General features: G+C 41.8%; 1 protein-coding gene across 14 annotated transcripts in view; it reads right to left on the bottom strand.

Annotated features, from left to right (window-relative positions):
* Window positions 1-26929, bottom strand: part of TTC29 (tetratricopeptide repeat domain 29) — a 226350-nt gene that overhangs the window by 129273 nt on the left and 70148 nt on the right. For 13 of the 14 annotated variants that reach the window (XM_061584750.1, XM_061584747.1, XM_061584752.1 and 10 more), the window contains 2 exons: window positions 13002-13214; window positions 9339-9424 (listed from right to left, as the gene is read on the bottom strand). In XM_061584750.1, coding sequence (XP_061440734.1) covers window positions 9339-9424; window positions 13002-13214 — 299 coding nt within the window. The remainder of the gene's footprint in view (window positions 1-9338; window positions 9425-13001; window positions 13215-26929) is intronic. The other variant, XM_061584751.1, reaches the window with a different exon arrangement.

Below are 26929 nucleotides of genomic sequence, written 5' to 3'. Positions count from 1 at the left end.
TGTGATTTTGGCTGACTGTCTGCCAGGATTATTTCAGTTTTGGGTTTTGGTTGGGAACACTGACTGGTTGTGGGATGCTGAGTTTTGCTCATAGAAATCTTGTTGTGGTTGGTATGGTATTGCATTTAGGGAATCATCACTGTATTTTTTTCCTTTTCTCTTTGCATTTCATTTACCTCTGACCTCACTCTCTTACATCCATAAAAGCAATAACAGTGGTTCCATGTGCTCAGCTCAATCCCCTTAAACCAACTGATGATGTACCTTGTTGTTTGCATGATGGTTTGTTTCTTGGCCAATAGTGGTAAAAGAGAATTCACATACTGGGATGTGTGTTCAATTGCTGTTGTTCCCAATCTACTGCCTGTGAAGATAAGACTAAACCATGTATGCTTTCTCTCTGTCAATTATTACTCACTGGAACTGAGTTGGCTGTCAAAGTAAGTTTATAACAGCCCACAGGATAGGCAGAAAAGGGTAGAGAATCTTTTAAACTCTTACTCATTTCTCAAACCTCTCTCTGCAGTGAAGGGTCAATTCTGTAAAGAAGTTTGGAGCAGCCACATTAAAAGGCAGGCAGGGCATTAGAGGCAGGGTTAGGGTTAGGTCAACCCTGCTTTGATATCAATATCTTTGCAGAGAATCCCTAGTCAAGCCTTACCAACAGCACACTCCTAACCATATCTACTCAGAACTAAGTCCTGTTGAGTTCTATGGGGCTTAGTCCCTTAGTAAGTGTGATTAGAACGTCAGCCTTCAGAGGTATCCATCTTTACTCCTGAGTGCTCCCATCTAACATCTCCACAACACTAGGCTCCCTTCTTCCTACAGTGGCCTTCTGATGACTAGCCTGGCATGAGGGCACTTAAACCCTTCTTGCCAGAAGCAAGAAGGCTAGATTAAATGCTCCCTACCCAGGTTCCCTAAGCAGTTAAGAAGGAATGATCCTGTCACTTCTGCTGGACCTGGGAATACCCTCATTTCCAGTCAGAGAATTTATTTTGTTTGAGTGGTATGCTCCAAGCAACTGTGGTTGATGCGTAACATATCATGTTTAATGACATAACTAGGGCCCTGCCCCATGACATCACTAGGACTTACTGTCCTGCCCAGAGTCTGAGACATGAGACAGAGGTGAGGTTTTATTATTTATTTTATTTGTGTGATGGTTACATCCAAAGCGGTGCACTTCATAAACCTGTCTACTCTGACTCACTACTTTCCCTAACTAGCCTACCTAAACAGTCTCCGCAGCATGTGAGGAGAGTGGACTCAGCACTAGAATCTGAGTGGGCACCTGCTTAAGTAAGTAAGGTCTTCGCATGTAAACGACTGCTCCTCCAGAGTTCCACCCTCTGAAAGTCTCTCTTCTCATGCGGGGAGAGGGGGGCAAACCTCCAACGGCCCATCTGACAGCAGGGCTTCGCTAGGTAATGATGCGACTGTTGTCTTCCCCTGAGAGGAGGGGAGGTCAGTGATGAAGTCCATAGTTACCATCTGCCAAGGACCCTTGGGTGTAGGGAGTGGCTCTAACAGTCCTGCTGGCCATCCCGTGACATGTTTGGCTCTGGCACAGGTGGGACAAGACTGGACGTAGTGCTCCACCTCCCTCTTCATCCGGGGCCACCAAAACTCCCTGGCGACTGCTTGCAAGGTTTTAAAAACTCCGAAGTGCCCAGCAGTGGGGGAGTCATGACATTGATGCAAGACCTTGGCTCTTATGTCCCCAGGGGGCACGTACATAGCGTCATAATGATAGAGTTCAGTGTGAAGCCTTCTACACTCCCAGGAGACTGATCCTCTAATTCTCAATGCTTCTCCTTGACAAACAGATCTCATTCTTGCGCCGAACGCAGTTCCTCCACCCAGGAGTCCTGGCACACTCCCGCCACCATCTTCTCGAGGGGTATAATCAGTTGCGGCGGTCTCGGAGTCGGGTTCTCCAGATATTCCAGTTTGCGGGACAGAGCATCTGCCCGCTTATTCTGCACCTGGGGAACGTAATGGATTTTGAAGTGGAAGTGAGTGAAGAAATGAGCCCAGTGCACCTGTATCTGGTTCAACTTACAGGCGGTGTGGAGACTCTCCAGGTTCCGATGATCAGTGTGCACCTCTATCTCATGCTGCACTCCTTCCAAAAGATGTCGCCAAGTTTCAAAAGCATCCTGAATGGCCAGCAACTCTTTCCCCCACATTGTATAGTTTTGGTCTGAACTTGCCAACTTCCATGAAAAGTATGCACATCAGATCCCCCCTCTGCACTGGTTGTAAAAGCACTGCTCCGATGGCCACCTCTGATGCATCCATCTCCACCACAAAGGGGTGTGTAGGGTTCGCATGTTGCAGTATGGGTTTAGAGGCAAACCAAACCTTCAGCTCCTCGAAGACTCCTTGTGTGGCATCAGTTTAGTGAAAAGGACCCAAACCCTTCAGGCAGTCCATGAGGGGTGCAGTCTTGTCAGAGTAATTAGTGATGAACCAATGGTAATAATTGGCAAACCCCAGGAACAGCTGAAAATCCTTTGTTTTGAGAGGCTGCCACATGAGAATGCTGTGGACCTTGCCCAGGTCCATCTCCACTCCGGTGGAAGAAATGCAGTACCCCAAAAAGTCCAACGTGGTTAAGTCAAAGCTGCACTTCTCCAGCTTGCCATAGAGGCGACGTTCCCTGAGATGTAACACTGCCCGCACGTGTTCATCGTGTTCAGGTGGAGAATCCAAATAGATGAGGATATCATCCAAATACACAATCACGAACCGGTCCAAATAATCCCTACATATGTCATTCATAAGGCTTTGGAAGACCCTGGGCTACTGGACGACTCCCTCCTGCAGGGCGACTCCAGCCACAATGTCAAGGGGAGGCTTCTTCTGCAGTTGGCAGTACTGATGGCAATACCCCAAGGTAAACACCACCACCGCTTCGTCCCAGAAGATTGTGGGGCTGTGCTGAACCAACCAGGGCATTCCCAACAACACTGGGAAGCGGGGCAGGGAAGCCATGTAGAATGACAGTCTCTCCACATGTCACGGGATTTCCATTCCCAGAATCTCCGTCGCCCTGGTAACAGTTCCTGACTTTAAGGACTGCCCATCAATGGTCTCGATGGACAAGGGCTTCTGAAGCAACTGAGTGGGCATACCATGCTCCTGGGCAAAACTCCAGTCCATAAAACTTGAGAAGGCCTCACTATCGATCACGGTGCTGACCTGGAGACTTTGCCCTAAAGGTGAACTGGCAGGTGAAGGGTGGGCTGCGTTGGGAGAGGCTGCTGGCAAGGCCCCGGTGTCTGCTTCGCTCCCAACTCTTGGGCCTCTACGAGAGCTGGGATTTGAAGTTTCCTGCACCGGACCATTTTCTCCTTTGGAGGGGCATCCTCGGGCCAGGTGCCCCCCGTTTCCCACAGTACAAACACAACCCCTCCCTCCTGCGCTTCTTCTCCTCCTCTGACAGGCGTGGTCTAACCCCTCCAATTTGCATGGGCTCCACCCCCAACAAGGTCCAGGTTCCCACACTAGGCAGGAACTTGTGTGTGGGAGAGGTGTGGGAGCCTGAGAACTTGGAAATTCTGCCCAGCGCTACAAGCGGTGACCTTCAATCCAACTGTCTATCTGCAGGCATAACTGGATCAGCTCTGTCAGGCTTCCGGGTGGGGAGCTGCGCGTCAATTCATCCAACACCTCCATGCTAAGTCCCTTCCAGTAGAAGTACATCAGAGTAGGGTCATTGTAATCCACCTCCTGGGCTAGGACACAAAACGTGTTAGTATATGTCCCCACGGAACCTTTCCCGTTTCAGGGCTCCTAGCTATCGGGAGGCCATCTCTTTATGCTGAGTGTCATGAAACATCTCAGTCAGGCTGTGATGAAGGTGGTATATTGACTCAGGACAGGATCATTTCTCACCAAAAATGGGGTAGCCCACTTGGCTGCTTCCCCTTCCAAGAGGCTGATGATAAACGCCACGTTCACATCATCATTCAGAAACTCGGCTTGTTGTACATGTATGTACAGTTCACACTGGGCAAGGAACGTGGCGAACTGGTCACTCTGGCCACCAGAGTGAGGAGATAGTCCCACTGGCACCTTGACTCAGGCAGGTGGTGCAGCCACTGGTGTCGTGCCTTCTTGGGCAGCTTGGTTAATCAAGGCTTGAAGGCTTTGATTCTTGAGTCGGAGATTCTGGGTTTCTGTGCGGAGATTCTGTACTTCGATGTACAAGGCTTCGATGGTTTTCTGAAGTCCCCCTTCAGCAGCACTGCTGGCCTCCATGGTTTCGGTCATGGAAGCATCGGTGAAGGGAGTTGGTGGCTAAGACAAGCTGTCCTGCCCAGAGACCGAGACGAGGTTTGGTCTAATTCTCGTTTTATTAATGTGATAGTTACATCCAAAGCGGTGTGCTTCATTAACCTGTCTACTCTGACTCACTACTTTCCCTAACTAGCCTACCTAAACAGTCTCTGCAGCATGTGGGGAGAGTTGACTCAGCACTAGATCCTGGGTGGGCACCTGCTTAAGTAAGTAAGGTCTTCGCACGTAAACAACGGGTCCTCCTCCGGAGTTCCACCTTCTGAAAGTTTTTCTTCTCATGCCTTCTTGTGCGGGGTTAGGAGGGGCAAGCCTCCGATGGCCCATCTGACAGCGGGGCTTTGCTAAGTGATGTCACAACCTCAAGGAGCAGGAAGCTGGTTGGCAGGGAAGCATTTGAAGTGACGGGTGGAAATTCCTGCTCAGGTGGGGTTGGTGAAGGGTCCCTTTCCAAAGGTTCAGGTGGGGAGCTCGCAGGCGGGGTGGGAACTGCCTCGATGGGGGTGCTGGCTGAGGAAGTCTGCAGGCTGGCAGAGTTCCCCCCTCCTTCAATGCCCCCAGGGACCTTGTCCTCATCTGACTCCTCTCCCTGATCTAACTCCCCTTGCGCCTGTGGCGCAACACTCACCCCTGAAATCTCAGGGTTTGGGATGTTTCTGATCTGGCAACCCTATTTACACACAATAATCAAAACATCTATAAAAGTAAAGCTAAAAACAATGACATAGCACAATAAAGCTAGTATCAGCAGTGTGGGATCCTTGAGCAAATTTACACCCCCAAAGCCCATGTTTTCCATCCAACGAAAAAGGTCCTCTTGGTGGTGGTGGTAGGGAATCAACCTTTTAAAGAAAGAAAGGGCACAGCATCCATAACTACCATACTAGTGGATCTAGATGTGCAAGTGAGGCAGGGAGAACAAGAGCATTGCTTGTCAGTAAGCATAGGGATGTTCATTATACAACCAGATCATCTAGAACAGCCTTTCCCACCCAGTGTGCCTCCAGATGTTGTTGGACCATAATTGCCATCTTTCCTGACCATTGGCAATGCTGGCTGAGGCTGATGGGAGTTGTGGTCCAACAACATCTGGAGGCACACTGGTTGGGAGAGGCTGATCTAGAATGTAGTAGTAAATAAATATGACCAGGCAGAAAACGATACATTTTCCAAATCATACAAAGCTAATAATATTTTTGTCTGATGCATCTGGAAAGGAACAATATTCCACTTTCATAACAGCATATATAATAAATATCAAGTCAGAGAGTGAACAAGTCAGGTTTCCAAATGACTTGCTAGTAATGGAGAAAACACTTTGTTCATCTAAGGTGTACATCTACAACATATCTTATGAAGCTTCTTGCCACCAGGCACAACCATCCATATGAAATCAGACAACTACAGGGTCAGCCTAACACAATCCAAATTACAATTGTGTCCTAAGTGCAAACAAAATGTATGCAGAACTCAATGAGCCCAGCAACCTGTGACCATGAAGCTGAATGTAGTCCACCAACCATGTGTTGCGGCTTGTCAGGTGTTTGACCATCCCCTTGTTTTTGCAGTTCCAGACAAGCAGTGAAAACAGGATACACACATAAGAAGAGAGCTGTTGTATCGGACCAGAGACTCATATAATTCAGCATCCTGTTCTCACAGTGGCAAACCAGATGTGTATGGGAAGCCCGCAAGCATGACACAAGCGCAACAGTACTCTCCTTGCTTGTGCTCCCCAGCAACAAGGATTCAGAGGCATACTGCCTTTGCTTAACTGAGCCCATGATGGAGCTGGCTTCAGTTGTATTTGTTATACTGTCCACTTAAACTCAGCTCCGCTGTAATGAGGGTATAACATACAATTTAAATTTACGGGACAATTGTTAAGCACCTCAAGGAAAAAATCCAATTCCATTAAAAAAAAGTCCACTCTTTCAACATGGTGAGCACCTTTTATACTTAAAGGCTGCAGCATAATAATGCCACCTTTTAAAACTCATGTTTCAGGTGATTACCTTGAAGCTGTGCTTTCTCTACTGTTTGCATTGTGGAAGAAGAATAACAAAACGGCAAAAGGAGCCAACAGGAAACAATTGGAGGCAACAGTATCTGAAAAAGCCCACTCCCTTTAGATTCCCCCAGAAGGAGGCTGCCTGAGGTGGCCCGCAGAACAAAGGGATAAAGAAGATGAAAACTCTGATGCAAAGCAGGAAAATAACTGCTGAGACCCCCAAGTGTATACCTGAATAGTTCCATGCTGTGTGGCAAGACCATTTTAGCATGCTACAGAAGCTAGTGATGAACTACACATTACCATGTGGCAAACTGGCTTCCAGCTGTATTGTCTGCATGTTACAAGTAATGATAACCAGCAGTCCTCTGGGAGCAGAATGCAATGATTTCATCTCTGTAAGCATCTGAGCTCCCCTTGGATAAAGAGACCATTAAACTGAGAACAGAAGGGTAAATTGTAGCCAATGATTTCTAATTGGATAGAAAAGCTCACATGCGCTCAGTGGAATTGAAAACAGCAGATATTTTAACACTGTATATATTGATCACTGCAGTGCTAAGGATTAAAGGCATCTATAAAACACTTTTTATTCCTCACTCATGTCTAGGATGCACTGTGCACTTTTTCTTAGTTAAAAATACACCTGATTTTCACAATGATTCTGTAGATTTCTTCTGCAGAGATATAATAACTAAATGGTATATAATATTTATATACTTATATAATTTTAAAATACAATTTAAAATTTAAAATTGTTTTATAGTTCTTTTATTAAAAATGGTTATGTTCTATATTATAATAGAATGTAATATATAATATAATATGATATAGAATATAATATAGATTGTAATAGGTTATATTCTATATTATATTTCTGGTTATTACATTGTTTATATTAAAAAACCATTCTAACTAGGAAGACTAGTTTTTACCAAAGTTTGTACATTAAATATATGTATATCCCTTATTCTGCTAAAAAAGGAGTGTCATTTTCCTAATCTCACTAAATGAAAAACTAGATCATGGATAAGAAGCCTTTAGCAGACAGAAACTTTAAGCAATAGCAATAATCATCTGAGATCACCAAACCTTCCCAGTTTCATTTTGACCCTTGTAATGTGGGGAACTATGCTTGTGTTTTGATTAAGGACTTTTTACAGGTGGGAAAAATGACAACGTTTTTAGTTCTGTCTCTGTGAATAATTTCTTCTTTTTATCTTAATACATCCAGGAAAACTGTATTAAACCATCAGAAGCAAAAGATAGAATGCATCCGAGTTACTCTGTAAGTTGCTAAATGGTAACCCCTGAAAAATCAGGGTCTGATTTAATGAGTCCTTTGCAATATTGTTTTGGAACATTAAAGAAAATGAGCTATCATCATATTTTTTTTATTTCCAACGTGGAGGGAAGAATGCTGTTTCCTACATACACAGAGGTGCATTTGGTACCTTCACTGTACAGTGTTCAGTGAATGCTGAAGACATATCTCTTTACATTTGGCCTTTGACACCTGAGATCTGTGTTTTAAGGCCCACCCTATTCTTCTTGTGATTTAATTTGTTTTAATTGTTTTTAATACTAAATTTTAAACCACTGTAGCCTGCCATGGGACCTACTAGTGAAGGTTGCATAATACATTTAAAAATCATAGAATCATAGAATTAATAACCATGAAGCAAAATAAATTATCACACACAGCATAGAATTACAATATCACAGAATCATAGAATAGTAGAGTTGGAAGGGTTCTATAAGGCCATCAAGTCCAACCCGCTGCTCAATGCAGAAATCCAAATCAAAGCATTCCTGACAGATGGCTGTCCAGCTGCCTCTTGAATGCCTCAAGGGTTGGAGAGCCCACTACCTCTCTAGGTAATTGATTCCATTGTCATATGGCTCTAACAGTTAGGAAATCTGGCTTCCTGCAACTTGAGCCCATTATTCCGTATCCTGCACTCTGGGATGATCGAGAAGAGATCCCGGCCCTCCTCTATGTGACATCCTTTCATGTACTTGAAGAGTGCTATCATATCTCCCCTCAGTCTTCTCTTCCCCAGGCTAAACATGCCCAGTTCTTTCAGTCTCTCCTCAAATCATCATAATCATAATCCCAGACAGCGCTAGCTGCATACGAGGAGTTATCAACATGCAAAAACACATGCAAAAACAAATGAGGGGGGAAAAGCCGAATGGGGTAACACCACTCTTCCAAATAACCCAATGAGGTTTGAGCATGTCAGTTGGAAAAGAAAACTGAGAGGTGGATGGAGGGAGGATGTAATTTGACAGTGAAGAGAATCTGGGGCTGAGGCAGCTTGCGGAGCTTTAAAACAACTACGTTGATGAGCTGTCATGAATGCCTAGCTGAGAGAGGAGAGGAGAGTGGTTAAGACAAGAGAATGGGAGGTGGGCAGTTCTATTTGTGTCTCTACTCTGTTGTCTGTTGCTCTGTTGTCTCCTCTTCCTCCTCATACTGGACTAGGCACCAGTATGTCCAGACCCAGCACCCTGCTAAAAAACCCCAAAAGACAGTGGCAATGAGAAGAGTTCTTAATCTTTCTAACTTGTGAAGCCTCTAAATATAGCTAATGCAAATTCTGAAACAAACGCTATTCACTGTCCTGTTTGGCAGGTTGGAAGGGGCTACAGCTGGGTGAGTGTGGTGTACTTCACACTGAATACTGCAGGTCAGACTAAGGTGTTTACAAGAACCCTACAGTGTTGTCCAGAGAGGCATTAGACTACTCTACTGCAGGCTGAGAGGCTGTGCCAAGAAAGAGTAGTTTACAACAGCCCAACAATGTAGTCTGCTGTTAATATAACATACCAGAGATGGGACTATAGCTGGTTTGGATTCTGATTCAAAAATCACCCATATCTTTCAGATTGCAACAGAAGCCAATCTACTTAAATTGCACTCCAACTGCAACATTTTACTGCAGGTCACACTGGTAATTCCTATGAACAAGATAATATTGCAGACAGAGAAGACTGTAAACACTGAAAAACATACTGCAATTGCCGTCTTTTCTTCTCCAACTGCATGATATGCTAGACCCAAACAGTAGGCAGCTTCTCCTTCCATCTTTTTGTTCTCTGCTAAATAAGAAAAAGACTACAATTATTAATATTATCATTAAGCTTAAAAACAATTGGATACTTGGAACTTGACATGCATTTTTAAATTCCGTGATTTTGCATTAATACCTTTTTATTACTTTTCTCCTCAATGTATACAAACCAGCAGATGTGGTGGTGGAGTGGCAGCGCTCACCTCTTCTTCTGACAGCTGAGTCACTGCTGCTTACTGGGAGGGAGAGTGTCCTGGCCAAGCCTGTTGGAATCACTGAGACTCACTGGTGTATTTTTCTCCAATATGTTTAATGAGAAGCTTCAGTATAGAATGCTTCATGGGTCAGCTTACAGGTTACACAAGATTCTGCATCTTTACATAACATATTCAAGCATTCCTATCCAAAGCTAAGAGTTGTCGCAGCAATTAGACACACACCTCTATGACCCTTTAATAGGTGTGAGTGGGCCCTTTCTACTTGTGTGAGAAGGGTATCTCAGAACGGGAATGCATACGCGAAAAAGTGCTCGTCCTAGGTGGGAAAGTGGAGGCCAGCTGAGCCTGCTGTTGCAGCTGTGTATGTGTCTGGGGCAACAGAGGCAGTGGCACCTCATCAAGATCCTCCTCCTCTAGAAGAGGTGTGTGTGGTGGCAGCAACTTGGGAGAAGAGGAGGTGGAGGGAAGGAGAAGGGACGGGCTTTTGGTCAGCCAGGGTTACTTCTGTTGTAACTAGAGTTAAGAGGGAGGAGTTGTCACTGTCAAATTAGTGAAGCCTACTGTCTCACCACTTCTTGGTTGCAAGCTACTAGGATTTTCCCCTGGGTCCCATTCTGTATCTTCTTTTTCATCACTCCAGGTCCGCTCTGCAGGGCTCATGACAGAGAGGGGCAAAGCAGAAGAGAGGTCAGCACAATGCAAATGCACTGGCAGAACCAATCTGGCACTCTGCCGGTGCATTTGCATCTCATTGACCTCCCTGCCACTTCCCCTTCACCCTTCAAGTAAGCAGCAGTGACTCAGCTACTGGGAAGTCAGCTGCATTCCACTGCCCCATCATGCTGTCTGCTACTGATATATACATTTTCTATAGACAAAAGTGTAAGATATCCTCCAAAATGTTTCATTTTGTTTTCAGTGAAAAATATGAGCACATAACTCTATAACAAGACATAATAACTCACTCCTGTTTTAGTCATTGGGAAGCAGAAAGCAGGAAGATCAAGTTGGAACTATAGTGCCAGGAGCATATGTGGCATGCTACAGCAGAGGGTGGAACCATATTTCTTTTACAGCATTCCATAGTTTTTCATGATCTATACAATCAAAGGCTTTGCTATAATCTATAAAGCACAGGGTGGTTTTCTTCTGAAATTCTTTGGTCCGTTCCATTATCCAATGTATGTTTGCGATATGATCTCTGGTGCCTCTTCCCTTTCTAAATCCAGCTTGGACGTCTGGCATTTCTCGCTCCATATGTGGTAAGAGCCTTTGTTGTAGAATCTTGAGCATTACTTGACTTGCATGGGATATTAAGGCAATAGTTCGATTATTACTGGATTCCCTGGGATCCCCTTTTCTCCTCCATATTTCCTGACCAATTTTTGTCAAAATTTGGACAGATTCAGTCTCAGTAACTTGTAGCATCTCTATTGGTATGCCATCAGTTCCTGGTGATTTGTTTCTTCCAAGTATTTTAAGAGCAGCTTTCACCTCACATTCTAAAATTTCTGGTTCTTCATCATACGGTTCTCCTCTTTTATAGAGTTCTTCAGTGTATTGCTTCCATCTTCCTTTTATTTTATCTCAGTCAGTCAGTGTGCTCCCCTGTTGATTATTCAGCATCCCTACTCTTGGTTTAAATTTCCTTTAATTTCTCTTATCTTTTGGAATAGGGCTCTTGTTCTACCTTTTTTGTTGTCCTCTTCTTTTTCTATACAATAACTATTGTAATAGTTCTCTTTGTCCCTAAGTACTAGTCGCTGTATTATTGCATTTAAGGTTCTGACCATGTTTCTATATCCTTTTGCTTTTGCTTTCCTTTTTTCTTTAGCAGCTGTGCTATGCGTAAAATCAATAAAAGAAGAACATATTCAAGGGAAAAAAATCCAGTGTCAGGAGAAAGCTGCTGAAGGTCAGAGCAAACAGAATAGCTCCGCAAAGATGGAGAATATGCAGACCACTGAAAAATCTTGTGCTAAATCCAAATTTAGCTGAATTCTTGCCCATCCCTATCAGGCGTAGGTTGCAATAAAAAAAAAAGAAATACTATCTTCATTCAAATAATATGGCAATCATATACATAGATTAAGTGCAAAGTTCTTTCTTTATCAAGGACACAACAGAAGTTTGAATACCAAGTGTTGGCTGGATGTGGAAGTTAGACTCTGATTAGTCAGGAGCTTTCTGATTATAGGTATTTATCTGATAACTGATGTTCAGGACAAATAAACATGGGATCAAGGTGTGCAGTATGGAGTCCACCCTTCTCCTAGAATGTTTTAAGCTGCAGTGGTGCAACTGCTGATCACAAAGGGGTTTCTGCAACCTACACCAACCATCTCCAATATTTAGCTGCAAGCCAGAAGCAATTGAGAAGACCTGCTTCTGTAGAAGACATACAAATCAGATGGGAAAGATCTATGTTGTACTCTAGCATAAACCACAGCAAAGTAGCGTGTGGCTGAGTGTGTGCAGGAAAGGCGTTAAGACAACATATCTACTAAAATTGACTTATATGTTGAGGAAGCACCCTAATAATTTTTATAGCCTGTGAGTAAGTCAGAGCCTATGTATGTGAGGCATAGGAACACACTTCTTCAAATGGGGAAATCTTGGTGGATAAAGATGCATCTTATTGCCCAGGCCTTTGTGGGTGGAGGATGATATCTGACGTTACCTATTGCAGTGCTGTTGTTGATCTGTTTGCCATTCAATTTGGTTTTAATTGCTGGCTTACTGATAAACATTATGTGGCTTTATTTGTTGTCTTAAGCTGTTTGTAATCTGTCCTGGGACTGCTCGGTGGTGCAGGCTGTAAATGCATATAGTAAACAAAGAAATTTGGTACTAAAAATCATCAAAAATGTAAAATAAATATTTCCATGTGTTCTGAAACTCTTACCACAGGTGTGCTACACAAAAACCGTTTCCAATTATTTAGGTCTTAAATTCATCATGGTTTAGAAACCTAATAAGGTGAAAAAGCTAATCAGCTCTAAGATACAAACAAATTATCTTATTTTCATAATTAGCTCACAATCTGTCCAATGAGCAGCATCGGTCAAGTAACAGGGAATAATCAGTGAACCACCACAACCAGCAGTGTTGCCAGTGACCTTACTTCTGAGTATGGACTCTTTGTTTTATAAAAGTACTCTCAGGAGACTGCATTTTTGGTGTTAAAAGCTTTCAAGAAATAAATGCATTCCTACTTGTCAGCAAGTAGGTACTTCTGTTTTACTACTAGATTTAGAAATATATTGATAGCATTTGTCTTGAATTTCATAGAAAATAAACACTTGACAATGTTTTTTACTTTACTCCTGGGAAAGCATAGGCCTGAACATTAAAGAAAGAAATGCAGGAGTGTTATTTTCTACCCACCTTCTTTTGCCATTTCAAGTGCTTTTATTAGAGTTCTGATGGCCTGTTGGTGTTCTTTATTTCCTAACATTTTGTCTGCTAGTAATGTGTAAATTCTCCAGAGATGCTCACAGGCTACTGAAGTGAGAGTCCGGCCCGTATTGTCTTTCCATACCCGTCCCACTGTCAATTGATAGAATGCTTCATAATGTTCTGCGGCTTTCAAGAATTGACCTGAAGAATACAAGTGAAGCCAGTCATAATTATAAGACATGTATTTTACAAAATATTCTGGAATAAAATCACCATGTCTCCCCACAGGATATTATTTATTGATTAAAGGTATTATATTTGATAATAAAATTATGACATTTATGAAAAACCCAGCAAGATTTTGACATGCCAATACCAAGACTTAAGGAAGGGTGTGTGTGTCCTTAGCTATACTGAAAGAATATAATAAAACATGACATATTCCTTTGCAAATAGATATGCTGGCGGTAATGGTTAGGACAAGCATGCAAAATATACAGAAATTAGATGTTTATTATGTTTATTATTAGTTTTAGTTTGCAAAGCAAATAAAAATTAGTTCTAGAAAAATACAAATTTTCAGAAGTTTGTCCAAACAGGAATGTCTTGAAATACACATTCCTCTTAATTTGGACAACTTTGTCAACACTGGAAATAAAAACCAACAAATACTTTCAAAGCTATTGTGCTTGAAGAAATGCACTATTGGTTCAACCCAGCTACATAGCAGGTGCTTGTGCTCATAGTTCTTGAGGCTGAAAACCCGACATATCGACAGAGCTATTTCTACCCACCCCATCCCCAACTCTCCACAAGCAGCTGCTCTATTACCAAAAATTTGATCAAGGCTATCTACATACATCTCCTGGATACAGCATTTTAGCTTGATAATGACACATACAGCAGCCGTTTAGCAGTTCCACAGGCATCTAGGGATAAACTTGCTTCAACATGCATAGATACTCACTAGCTGTAGTTTCCTTGTCCAAAATTGTGAGCTATTTACAAGGAAAGAAACTGGGGACAATATACACCCAGGTTTTTTTTAAAAAAAGCAGTTTTTATATTCTATTATAGAGCATATATATATTGGTATTTGTTCCATTGCCATCCATCTGTCTTAACAGATAATCTTTTTGAGACCAACATTGTCCACATCCATGCCTGGTAAAGTCAGCTGTAAGTCTTGGAGAGAAACAAGTTGTTTCCACTGTGAAGGAATTAGACTTTGCTGTCCTGGACTGTTAATATGGACTATGCCCTTTTTTGGAATGCTAAGTATAATTGGGAATGCATGTGTTTACTTGTTGATTCATCAGGGTTAATCTGCCCCAAACACTTGGTCTGGTTGATCACAAGACCTGGCCTGGAGGCACAACTATCAAGGCAGTGTGATCGCCAGTACGTATGTGTGGAAAGTCACATCCCAGTCTGGATCATTCATGATTTCCTGTGACCTATTGGGGCATGAGACTGACAAGAAGAGTATTTACCCAGGAGTAGCCATCCTGGTTGAGAGCCAGTGTGGTGTAGTGGTTAAGGTGTTGGACTACAACCTGGGAGACCAGGGTTCGAATCCCCACACAGCCACAGGGCTCACTGGGTGAGCTCACTGGGTGAGCTCACTGGGTGAGCTCACTGGGTGAGCTCACTGGGTGAGCTCACTGGGTGAGCTCACTGGGTGAGCTCACTGGGTGAGCTCACTGGGTGAGCTCACTGGGTGAGCTCACTGGGTGAGCTCACTGGGTGAGCTCACTGGGTGAGCTCACTGGGTGAGCTCACTGGGTGAGCTCACTGGGTGACCTTGGGCCAGTCACTGCCTCTCAGCCTCAGAGGAAGGCAAAGGTAAACCACCTCTGAATACCGCTTACCATGAAAACCCTGTTCATAGGGTCACCATAAGTTGGGATCGACTTGAAGGCAGTCCACTTCCACTTCAGCCATCCTGGAGCTTTTTATTTCAAGGTGGGACTCTTGAGATAACAAGCCATTAGACCCAGGTGAATCTCAGAATAATAAGGAAAAGCTTGGTAAGCCTGAGAGATAGGCAAAATCTAAGAGGAAAGGCTTCTACTTGAGAGTAAGATTTTCCTGAGAGCCTGGTGAGTTTAGGGACGGTTTAGACTAGGGCAGGTGGATTGTGTTTGACCAGTTTTAATTTGTTTTTGCTCCACAAGGATATTCTGAGTTTTTGTAATTTTGGGACACTGCATTTCTTCCTCTACAACTTTGCATGGTTTAAACTCCACATTTTTTTTTGTCTTAGTAAATTTGTTCATAAACCTGGTGTGGTCTCTCTCTTTATTTTCACCACCCCTGTCTGAAGCCATTATACTATGCTACCTTAAGAGTCTTTGGGGAGATCCATGGAAGGTTTTAACCATCATCATTATTAGGCTGATTAATAAGGGGCAGCCTTATAATCAACCCGCCTTATTTGATGGTAAGCTCTTAAAGGGGGGGCTGAGCAGAGGGGTATACTCTGTGTTGTGGCCAGATCTCCTTTCCTGAGGTCCCAGAGTGACTGGGTTGAGCCTTCATATCCACAAATGATACTGTCCTCAAAAATATGCCTTAAAGCATACTCTTCAAAAATATCCCCCCCAAAGATAAATGGAAAAAGAAAGTAATCTCCAAGATATTAATTTGGACAACTATGTCAATATTATAGTCCCAAGCAAGTAGCCCTAAAAAAGAAGCTGGAAAATATAGATTTATTTTTTCCTCAAGGCTACCATCTGTTGGGAGATGCAAGCAGTAAATACTGTTGAGTGCAACAATAATAGTTTCAAAATTAATTACACACAAATACAACAAGAAAATATGATCCAGTAGCTCTGATCACAGAAGTTATTTTGATCAAGAAGAAACCTGATCTGCATTCTGGACAGAAGGGCTGGCAAAAGAACAGAGATCTCATATGTAGCATCTTTATCTACATAGACATTATGATGGAGATCACGCCATCCTTGAGGTCTTTTGTCTCTGATTTTTTTTGAAAAATAAGGTAGGTTTGGGTCTGTCTAGACAATTCATCAAACCAATCTAACATTCTGGTTCATGCATATGTAGTTTATCAGTCTACACACTGAAGATTTGGGGAAAATGGCAACGAAGATAAAACCCATGAGAGGAAAAATAATACTAATTGACAAAGGAAGGAGTCACATATGTAAAATGTGTATATTTACTCTTCCTTGTATGGGCCTACTGCAAGAAATATAGTTGCATGTCATCTTCCAATATACAGTATAGTGACTTTTTGACTGCAATTAGTATAAATGGGAGAAGCTAGATACACTGAAGATTCCATTCTCTCTCAATCTGATTTTTATTGCCAGAACTGTGATGAGCTACTGGAGAACAAAACACAAATCATTACACTACAGAAATGATAACAGGATCAAATATAACTAATAAAATCAAAGAATTCAAAACTACAGAAGTGTAGGATATTGGATTAGGATAAGAAACCAAGCAATTAAGGGCACAATCTAATATTTCAGTTATGCCAAGTGAGAGACTGCAGGATATAATGGAAGCCCCCTACACTGGTGGAATTCTCCTGACATGCCAGAATAACACTCCACCAACTAATTCATTTGACTGCTGAAAATGTACTGGTGCTATGGCTAAAACAGAGTGGACATGGACAGCAAGAGGAGGAGAAGCACACTTATGCCAGATCCTAAAACTCCAAGCCATAGCCACACACCGGATAGCCCAATTTTCGCTGGATTGTCACCTTGTAGTGGTGAGTGGGCTTGCGTGTTCCAATAAACCCTGTGAGCGATGCCGTCAGGAGTCATGTACTCCCAGCAGGGTCACCCATGGCGGTAAGGTCAAGGGAGAGGAATCAGACAAAGAACAATCCAAGAAAGTCCTCAACGGCAGAACAGGTGGAGGATAACAATGTGTACATTACAACGGCTGTGAAGGCGGATGAAGGCTGCAGCAGATAAAACACTTCCAATCATCATGGTATCCATGCCATTGGATCAAAGCCTTTTTCTGTCAAGATTGTGTGTTGATCATCATGCACTGATCTCCCCACATAAAACTAATTCGTGCACAGGCGTCTTCCCACCAAACCAAACCAAAAGTCCAATGGCAATCGGTGAATGGCGATGGGGGCAGGACTGTGAAATCCGGAAGCCCCTAGTCATGGACCAGCACATGGGCGGTGAATACAGACTCAGTCGTCCTGGCTTAAGGACCGAGGCAGTTGAGTAGTTCGGCAGCTATATCCATGACTGAGCAGTCCTATTCAGGATCCACTCTGCTCACCCCATATGAGAAGGGGGCTAGAAAAGGTGCCCTAAATATAGTCTGCCTCATCTCTCTCCCTGACTGGATTACCGCGTCCAGTGGGGTCACTACATAGCGGTTGCAAAAGACAATTGAATTTTGGAACATGGAATATACAGACATTGCTGGACAATACAGACAGTGAACATCCTGAACGCAGGACTGCCATCATCGCGAGGGAGTTGAGACATTTTAATATTGACGGAGCAGCACTCCAAGAAACTTGAAGAGCAGAAAAGGACAACTGAAGGAAGAAAAGGGAGATTATATTTTCTACTGGAAAGGACTGCCTGAATAAGAATGACGAATACATGGAATAGGCTCTGCTATTAAAAATAATCTTGTGAAGCTCTTGTCAGAAGTTCCTATTGGCATTAAGGAACAACTCTCCAGTTAAAACTTGCCAAAAACCAGCAGGCAACTATTGTAAGTGCTTATGCACCGACATTAGGTGCTGATGAAGACATCAAGGAAAAATTCTATAACCAGCTGGACACCATCTTATCAGAGATACCTAAGGAGGATAAAATTATCCTCCTGGGCGATTTCAATGCAAGAGTTGGGCGTGATTTTGATTTATGGCCAGAAACCATTGGGAAAGAAGGAGTTGGCAATAGCAACCTGAATGGCATTCTACTTCTGACTAAATGTGCAGAGCATAATCTTGTTATTACAAACACACTCTTTCACCAGAAAAATAAATTTAAAATATCACGGAAGCACCCTTGGTCAATGCACTGGCATCTCCTGGATTATGTAATTGTCCGTGCCAGAGATTGTCATGATGTACTCCTCACCAGGGCCATGACGAGTGCTAATGACTGCTGGACAGATCATCGATTAATTCAATCCACTATGGCCATTAAAATTGTTCCTCAACGTAGGCTCCAAGGAAGAAAACCAAGGTGTAAAATGAACATCCATGCCCTTCAAGATCCTATTAAGCGAGCTTGCTTTCAAACAATTCTCAAGAAACATCTACCTACGGAACTCCCTGGAAATGTTGAGGAACACTAGATTAAACTGAAGACATCCATTATTGCAGCATGTGAACAAACTATTGGATACCAAACTAAGAAACATCAGGATTGGTTTGATGAGAATGACAGTGAGATTGAACATATCATTGTCAAGAAAAGGAAAGCCTTCCAGATATGGCAGAAATACATTAACTGTGCTGCTGAGAAAAAAATCTATGCCAGTGCAAAGGCTGAGGTCCAAAGAAGAACTAGAGAACTTAAGAACGCCTGGTGGATAAAGAAAACTCAAGAAATCCAGCACTTTGCAGATGCTCACGATGCACGGGGCTTTTTTAATGCCACAAAAGCCATCTATGGACCAACAAATTACAGTACAAATCCCTTACGTTCAATGGATGGTAGCAAACTTCTTAAGAGTCTATTGCACTGCACTGGAAAGAGCATTACCACGACCTCCTTAATAGTAACTCTATTGTGGCTGATGAGGTCTTCTCGCAAACCCCACAACAACAAACTAGAGATGAGTCAGTAAAGCCATCAATCAAATGAAGAACAATAAAAATAGCGGACCTGATGAGATTCCTGCTGAAGTCTTTAAAGAAGGTGGGCCTGAACTTACACAACAACTTCATAACCTCATCGAAAAAATCTGGGAAGAGATCCCGGAAGACTTTAGGGACGCCATAATTATCACCCCTTTTAAGAAAGGCGATAGAACAGACTGAGGGAACTATCGAGTTATTTCTCTTCTTGCTACCGCAGGTAAAATCCTTACAGGGATCCTCACAAATTGCCTCCTGCTGATCTGAGAGGATGTCCTCCCCGAATCTCATTCCGCCTTTCCAGGGGGACAGTGGACATGATCTACACTGCACGAAAGCTTCAAGAAAAATGCCAGGAGCAGAATCTACGTTTATATATGGCATTTATTGATCTGACTAAGGCCTTTGACACTGTGAATCGAACCGCTCCCTGGACCATCCTTCTGAAAACAGGATGCCTTGATACATTTGTGAATATTTTGCGACTCCTTCATGACAACATGACAGCAACAATTTTGGACAACAATGGCTTTCAGAGCGATCCATTCAGAGTCAGATCAGGCAAAAAAAAGGGATGTGTCATTGCTCCTACCTTATTTGCTATCTTTATTGCTATGATTCTACACCTTATTGAGGGGAAACTTCCTACTGATGTGGAAATCATATATCGAACAGATGGAAAGCTTTTTAATCTCAGTAGAGTGAAAACAAAAAGGTAATGTCAACCTCTGTCGTAGAACTTCAATATGCCGATGATAATGTAGTCTCTGCACATTCAGAGAAAGATCTTCAAACTATCCTAAATGTCTTTGCAGAAGCATATGGAATGCTTGGGCTCTCACTTAATATTAAAAAAACCCAAAGTGCTTCATCAACAGGTATGAACTAGTCCCTCTATAGCACCATCAATCCAGCTTAATGGTGTGACGTTGGAGAACATTGATCACTTCTCCTATCTTGGCAGCCATCTCTCTGTAAAAGCTGACATCGAAGCTGAAATTCAACATTGTCTGAGCTCTGCGAGTGCCACATTCTCCCGAATGAAGCGTAGAGTGTTCGAAGATCGGGACATTCGCAGGGAGACCAAAATGCTTATTTACAAAGCCGTTGTACTACTGACCTTACCGTACGCCTGTGAAACATGGACCATTTATAAATGCCACTCCCAATTTCTTGAAAGATTCCACCAACGCTGCCTCCGGAAAATTCTGCAAATTACTTGGGGAGACAGACGGACTAATGTTAGCGTTTTGGAAGAAGCAAAGACTACCAGTGTTGAAACAATGTTCCTTCAACATCAACTTTGCTGGACAGGCCATGTTGTTCGAATGCCTAATCACCGTCTTCCAAAGCAGCTACTTTACTCCCAACTATGTTCACCGCCCAGAGACCTATTGCTAGTCGGGCGGTATATAAATTTAATAAATAATAATAATAATAATAATAATAATAATAATAATAATAATAATAATAATAACTTAAGGATGGAAAATGGAACATCGGTGGACAGCAAAAGAGGTTTAAAGATGTTCTTAAAGCAAATCTAAAAAAATGTAACATGAACATCAACAACTGGGAACTCTTGGCCCATGAATGTCCCAAATGGAGGTCGGCTGTTAGGTGCTGTGGACTTTGAAGAAGCACGAATACAGGGCGAATGGGACAAAGGAGCTAAGTGGAAGGCACATCAAACAAATCCTCATCGCGACCATCTTCCATCTGGAAACCTATGTCCTCACAGTGGGAGGCTGTGTGGATCCAGAATTGGCCTCCACAGTCACTTATGGACCCACTATTAAAGACCTTATCTTGGAAGACAGTCTTACTCGGCCACAAGTGATCGTCAATGATGAAAAATGATGAGCCCAATTTTGCACTTGCCCTGGACCTGGCACAGGAAATCTCTCATGGCAAAGGGAATAAAAAATAGCTGCCTCTGTGTCGACATCCACCTTGCCTACATCACCAAAAAAGAGCACAGGATGTGATGTAACTCAGCAGCCCACCAAAGCTTTCCAGCATCTGAATATAAACCTCACAAGAAGACCATAACTCAGATGATCAGGAACATGGTATGGGGCCATACTTAGAGCTTGCAAGATCGAACTTTGCTAAGATGAAATGATGGAGAAAAGGCACTTTTCACACCAGGGGAGCACTTTGCATAAAACAGTCTAATCTCACAACATATGTGGGAACCAGAGCACACTGCTAACACTTCTCTGCCTACAGCTCTAACAGGTACCTTGTCTTGGTTTCCAGACACAAACACCCAACACCAAATTCTACCCCAACAACTGTGAGTGCCAGAACAGTGTAGCTCACAGAACCATGGGAAGCAGGAACATGTGCCACTATATAAAAATGCTGCAACTGCCATATATGAATACCATGTCTTGTATGAACTGTATTGCTCTGACACTCTTCCCCAGCTCGAACAGTAGGGAGCAGTGCCATTCTGGGAACCTGGGAACCTGTGCATGCAAAGCAATTGTCCTTCCCTGTTTGTTCTGCTCCATTGCATCCTGCAAGGCAAAGATGCTCATGAATGTTTGGCCAGCAGTGGCAATGGATGGGTTTTGTCAACAAAAGCTTATCTCTGTGTGTGGATAAGTGCCTCCCTGATGTGGGGGAGGTAGCTGTGACTGTGAGTATACATCTCACTTCCCCCTTGGAGGTTTTAGCAAAACAATGTATGCACAATGTCTGTTTGATCTTACTCTCCCAAGTTGTCTCTGCCATCTTCAAGTGCATGCTCACTTAGTAATAAGCAATGAGACAACACTGGTTATTCAGGAAAATAAACAATGTCTCATAAGGCTGGGAAAGAACACATTGAATCACAGGTATTATGGCTGGACAATCAACTTGTTCATCTGGTTCACACAGTGTACTTGCTCAGCCATTTTCTGGGAATGGTCACAAGATTACATAACCTAAGAAAATATGAATCTGGACAATATGCTTGATCATATAGTTCAAATGGATTCCTGCTGGGAGGAAGGACGGGCTATAAATCAAATAATAAATAAATGTCACACACTGTATTTGCTCATTCAAACAGATGCTTTGGGATAGTCAGGATGACTTGTGTGAACTAGTAATGCAATATTGGAGTCAGATCTAAGAAAAAAGGAAAAGAACAAAGGTAGACTGAAAGGATGAAGAACCTGATGTGTAATCTGGAACTGTCTTCCTGTTATCAGAAAGTTCAAGGCATAATCAAAAATAACCTACAATTGTTTACTTTTATGGCAAACTAAAAGACCTTTCCCATATATTTAGAGCATTTAAGGGATTGAGAAAAAACAGAATTTTCAGAGGGCTGCAAGAACAAACATTTAAAATTTAGAATTGATTTAGACTGTTGGAATTGAAACTGTAAATAATGTAAATGCAATTGCTGTGCAACTATCTAATACTACTGATGATATATTCAAGCAATAATTTTGATCATATAAATATTGGAAAAATATTAAACTGTATTAGGAAACCAGCTACAGAGTACCCCTAAACTAACAATTGGTATGGATTTACATCATTCTTATTTTTTAAGAAAGATGGTGTTTTAAAAGTTGCATAGTCACATGCGGAGGACAGATGAGAGAGGAGAAAAACGAAAAAACAAAAGAAAAAAGGAAAAGTGGTAAGTTCACTCAGCAGTACTTAAGATCTGTCCAAAACATCATGGCTATAGACCGATGAAGAGTTAGGCATGCTTAAGAACATTCATTTAACTGTGCCCCTCCCCTGTATAAAGAAAATCTGTAGAAAAAAATTAAATACCTTAAACAGAAATCAATTCCTATCATTACTGTTAAAAAAGCTAGTTATATAATTTACCTGAGCAACATTACCCAAAATTGCACTAATGTACCATACATTTGAAATTGAAAAAGCAGCACTTTTACACAGAGTCACATGAATCACTAAGAAAAACTAAAACATTGCTAAAAGTTGTTATAATTTAAGAGGCTCCCAGGATACAACATCAAATAGACAATCAGCATTATTTTTTAATAACTGAAATGATATTGTATAACTACAAGTTTATTTCAATAGGAGGTCCCATTATAAACAATTATACTAATGCAAAGACAATACTCATATATTAAAATGAATTAAATATAGTAAATCATTCATTTTTCACAGAATTTTTTCAAGATTTCATAGAAATCTTTTGATTTCCAGTTTTTTTTAAATCAAAGTTTATATTTTGAATAAGAATCTGGTATACAGGCTTTATGTATACCTAAACTGAAAGGTATTCTTGCTGGTTTTGGGAGGGTGGCAGATGTAGCTATTGAAAAAAAAACCCTGTGTGAAGTAAATGGAAATGCATGTTCCATATATATCTCTATTGTTTCTGAATAGCATTCTTCTCTATAATTTCTGAACACTATTCTTCTTTAAACTTATTCTCCCCTATAACAAATGCAAGAGTGTTTATTTTTATTAAGTAAGAAATGTCTTAGGAAAATATGAATGAAAAAGGATATGTAAGATCTCTACCATTTTGCACTATTTTGAGCAGAAAGATTGACTAGATATTAACAAGAATGGGTTTAAATGTGAAGCTGCCATAAAAGCAGGCACATAAATGTAATTCTCCCAGACGCTATTTTGATGCACATTTTTGATTCCATGAATATTTTATGAAATGGCCCAAACTAAAGCCATATAACATTCCTGCATTACTGATGCTTGCGCCCGTAAGCTACAAACATTAGAGGCATGATTGAATGCATTAAAATGAACCCATTCAGCAGCACATTGATTACTTGAAGGCAGGGAAAGGAAAAGAAGAGTTACTCCACTTAAGAAAACAGTACACAAATTTGAAGTTTACAATACAGAAAAATAAAGATGAATGATTAGAAGAATGTGATATTTAATAAGTAAATAAATGCAAATCTCTGTTAGGTGTGTATGTAACAAACTGACATTAATTAGGTCCAAAGATTGCTTCGAGTATTATTCAGGGAATTTAAATTGTCGCAATCTGAAAGATGCATTGACTGACCTGTTCTAGCTCCATGTCTCAGCAATATTGAGAGCAACTAATTATTTCCTTTTCTGCCAGACTTTATATTTTGCAATGAAAATAGCCCAGCTGAAAACAGTGGTATAAAAACAATCTGACATGCCTATATGGCACATTTGTTCAGCAGCATTATGACAGAAAGCACATTAAATTCTATATTGTCCACATTGTACCGGAAACTGTAAAGAAGCTAAAACTGAGACAGATCCAAAAAACTTTATTACAAGTATCTACTGGATATCTTGTGGAATAAGTTACTGTATAGTAGTACAATACAGCCCTAAAATCTATTCAGAAATGATAATGAATAGCAGCCATGTGTTTAACTACTTACCTAGTAGCCATAGGCGACAAGAAATTGCATGCCGGAGAGCAAGCAGGTTGGTAGAGAAGCAATAGAACATTCTGTCCTTCCTCTGTGTCCAGCCTCTTCCTCTAGCCCCAGCATAGAAATGCAGTGGGTTGCTGGAGTAGAGACAGAACTCTGGGTCTCCTTGACAGCCTCTATCAGGCTAGTATTTTTTAGTTTTTGCAGGTTAATAACTTTTGTGAGCTTATTTCCAAGATTGTTCAGTATTAACCAAAAGAGAGCAATTGAATTTAATGCAAGGGCTTGAACTCAATTTAGGTACTTGAGATATTTATATTTTCTAAGGCATTTTAATTCAATCTGATCTGTTTTATCTTGGCCATTTTTGTTTTTTGCTGTTTTTAATTAAGTTTACTTCTTGCTGTCCTGGGCTCCATTGGGAGGAAGAGTGGGATATACATTTAATAAATAATAAATTTAGCATATTTTATTGGCCTACTTTGCATGTCATGATGAGCCAAACCATGGCTTAGTACAAACATGTGAGCATGCAGGCTTCGGGTTAGGAGACTGCAATTGCTTCGCTCCTCTCTGGTCATTTTGCTGCTGTGCTGTGCTGAACTAAGCCATAGTTTGGTTTAGCATGTCAGCTGAATCTGGGCTCATGGTTTAACTCTTCTGGACCAATCAGGAGCTGTAAACTTGACAATAAATCTTAGTTGCAGTTCGTGGCTAGTCTGGAGAGAGCTCATCAGTGAGCCCCAGCTCAGCCGACACACTAATTATACTGTGGCTTAGCCCAACGTGGTACAGCAGCAAAAAAACCAGAGAAGAGTGAAGCAGCTGCAAGCACTTTTCTGGGAGCCTGTACATTCACATGAAGCCATAGTTTGGCTTAGTATGACATACAAACCAATCCTATGTATATTTTTAATTTGTCTTACTGCATTTTTGAATTTTTAAAGTCACACTGGGAATTTTATTGAATGGCAGGTTAAACAAATAATTTGTGTGTCAGGGCTGGCGGTATAGACAGAAGACCAGTCATTTCAAATTATACAGGCTAGTGAGGTAAAGCAGAACGGACAAGGGACAGTTAGATAGGTAAGTAGGTTTATGTACTATTGCACCAGCCTAGTCTTTTCTTAGCAAGACGTTGCTCAAACTGAGGAGACAGCCAGAGGATCTGATGCTTTATTGGGCCCTGTGAAATCCTATTGGCCCATGTGACGCCCTTCCCTGGCTCTCCCTGTCAGGTTCCTACCTGCTCATGGTTACTGCCTGTCTCTAGGCACCACCAGGGACTCCACCAGTCCAGACTGTCCTTTATATGGTTTCTCTCCCCGCTCTAGCACAGATCTCAACAGATCCCCCTGCTAGGCAGCACCACCAGTCACGTCCTATAACCAGTAGTCCCAGAGACTCTGCCTGAGTCTCCCTCAATTAGGTTACCTCTGTGCCTGCGTGCTTAAGCTGTCCCAATTCCTTTGATTTACTCAGACTGCTTATAATTCTGGTTTGCTCTGAATACTTGTGGTGTTATATTCTTCCCTTCACCCACTGCCACCATTTGTCACTCTTCAGCCTTGGTTATTTACCTCACCCTCCCTTCTGGTCTGTGAAACCCCAGCCAAGGATCAGGCCTCTGGTAAACCAAATTAAGTATTTATTAAATAACACAGATAACAAGATTAACAAGATTTCTTCATAAGGCACAAAAGCATATGGTTACATCTATTCCTGAGGTACTGGTCTTAGTATTAATCCGAACTCCACCCTCTCCTCTCAAAACCCACCAAAACAACCCTCTCAAGTCCACCAACGTCCACACACGTCCACACCACATCCCCCCCAGATTTACCTGACATTCTTCCTTTTATACTGTCAGCCATTTTAAACATTCAGCCAATCATCCAGCATTCTACTGCCCGTTCACTCCCCCTCCTCTTTCACTCCATTTACCATGTATCTTCTAAACAAACAGCACTTACCCTATTTACACTAATACAGGATCATCACAGCCCCTTATGTCACTTGACAATTACAGGTCAGCAAGCAGTAGTCAGTTGCACTCATGACACTCAAACACTTCAGATAGCAGGGCAGTGGCTCCCTCTTCTGGTGATCTACCATAGGTTCAGAGCTTGGAAAAGTTACTTTTTTGAACTACAACTCCCATCAGCCCCAGCCAGCATGGCCACTGGATTGGGCTGATGGGAGTTGTAGTTCAAAAAAGTAACTTTTCCAAGCTCTGCATAGGTTTAAATAAAGTAAGGATTTGGATCTGACTGCCAGAGTATCTGTTTGAGATACTATATTAATTATTGCTTCATATCAGATTCAACCAGTATAAAATGTAAGAATTTTGGGACGTGTTCTAGCCAACATAAGCAATATTAAATTAATTTTAATGGATCTGGGAAAATTGAAGCCTTAACTCTCCTATTAAAATCAGTGGAACTTCAAACTACTTATTTTTGGCTGGCCTATTATTATTATTGTTATTATCTAAAATTTATTAGACGCCTATCTGGCAGGTAAGACCTGTCACTCTAGGCGACGTACAATAAAATACATATCGAAATACAAATTACAGCATACTAAAACAAATTACAGCATATAAGTAAAACAAAAACAACATAAAAATCAGAATGAAATTATGACAGCCAGTCCACAGCCTACACTGAATGGCTATAACAGAATATCCCCACCAACTTAATCAAAAAGCCAGG

The sequence above is a fragment of the Rhineura floridana genome, chromosome 9 (assembly GCF_030035675.1).
Source record: "Rhineura floridana isolate rRhiFlo1 chromosome 9, rRhiFlo1.hap2, whole genome shotgun sequence".
Classification (NCBI taxonomy): Eukaryota; Metazoa; Chordata; class Lepidosauria; order Squamata; family Rhineuridae; genus Rhineura; species Rhineura floridana.
This window is presented reverse-complemented; position numbering and strand designations above follow the sequence as displayed.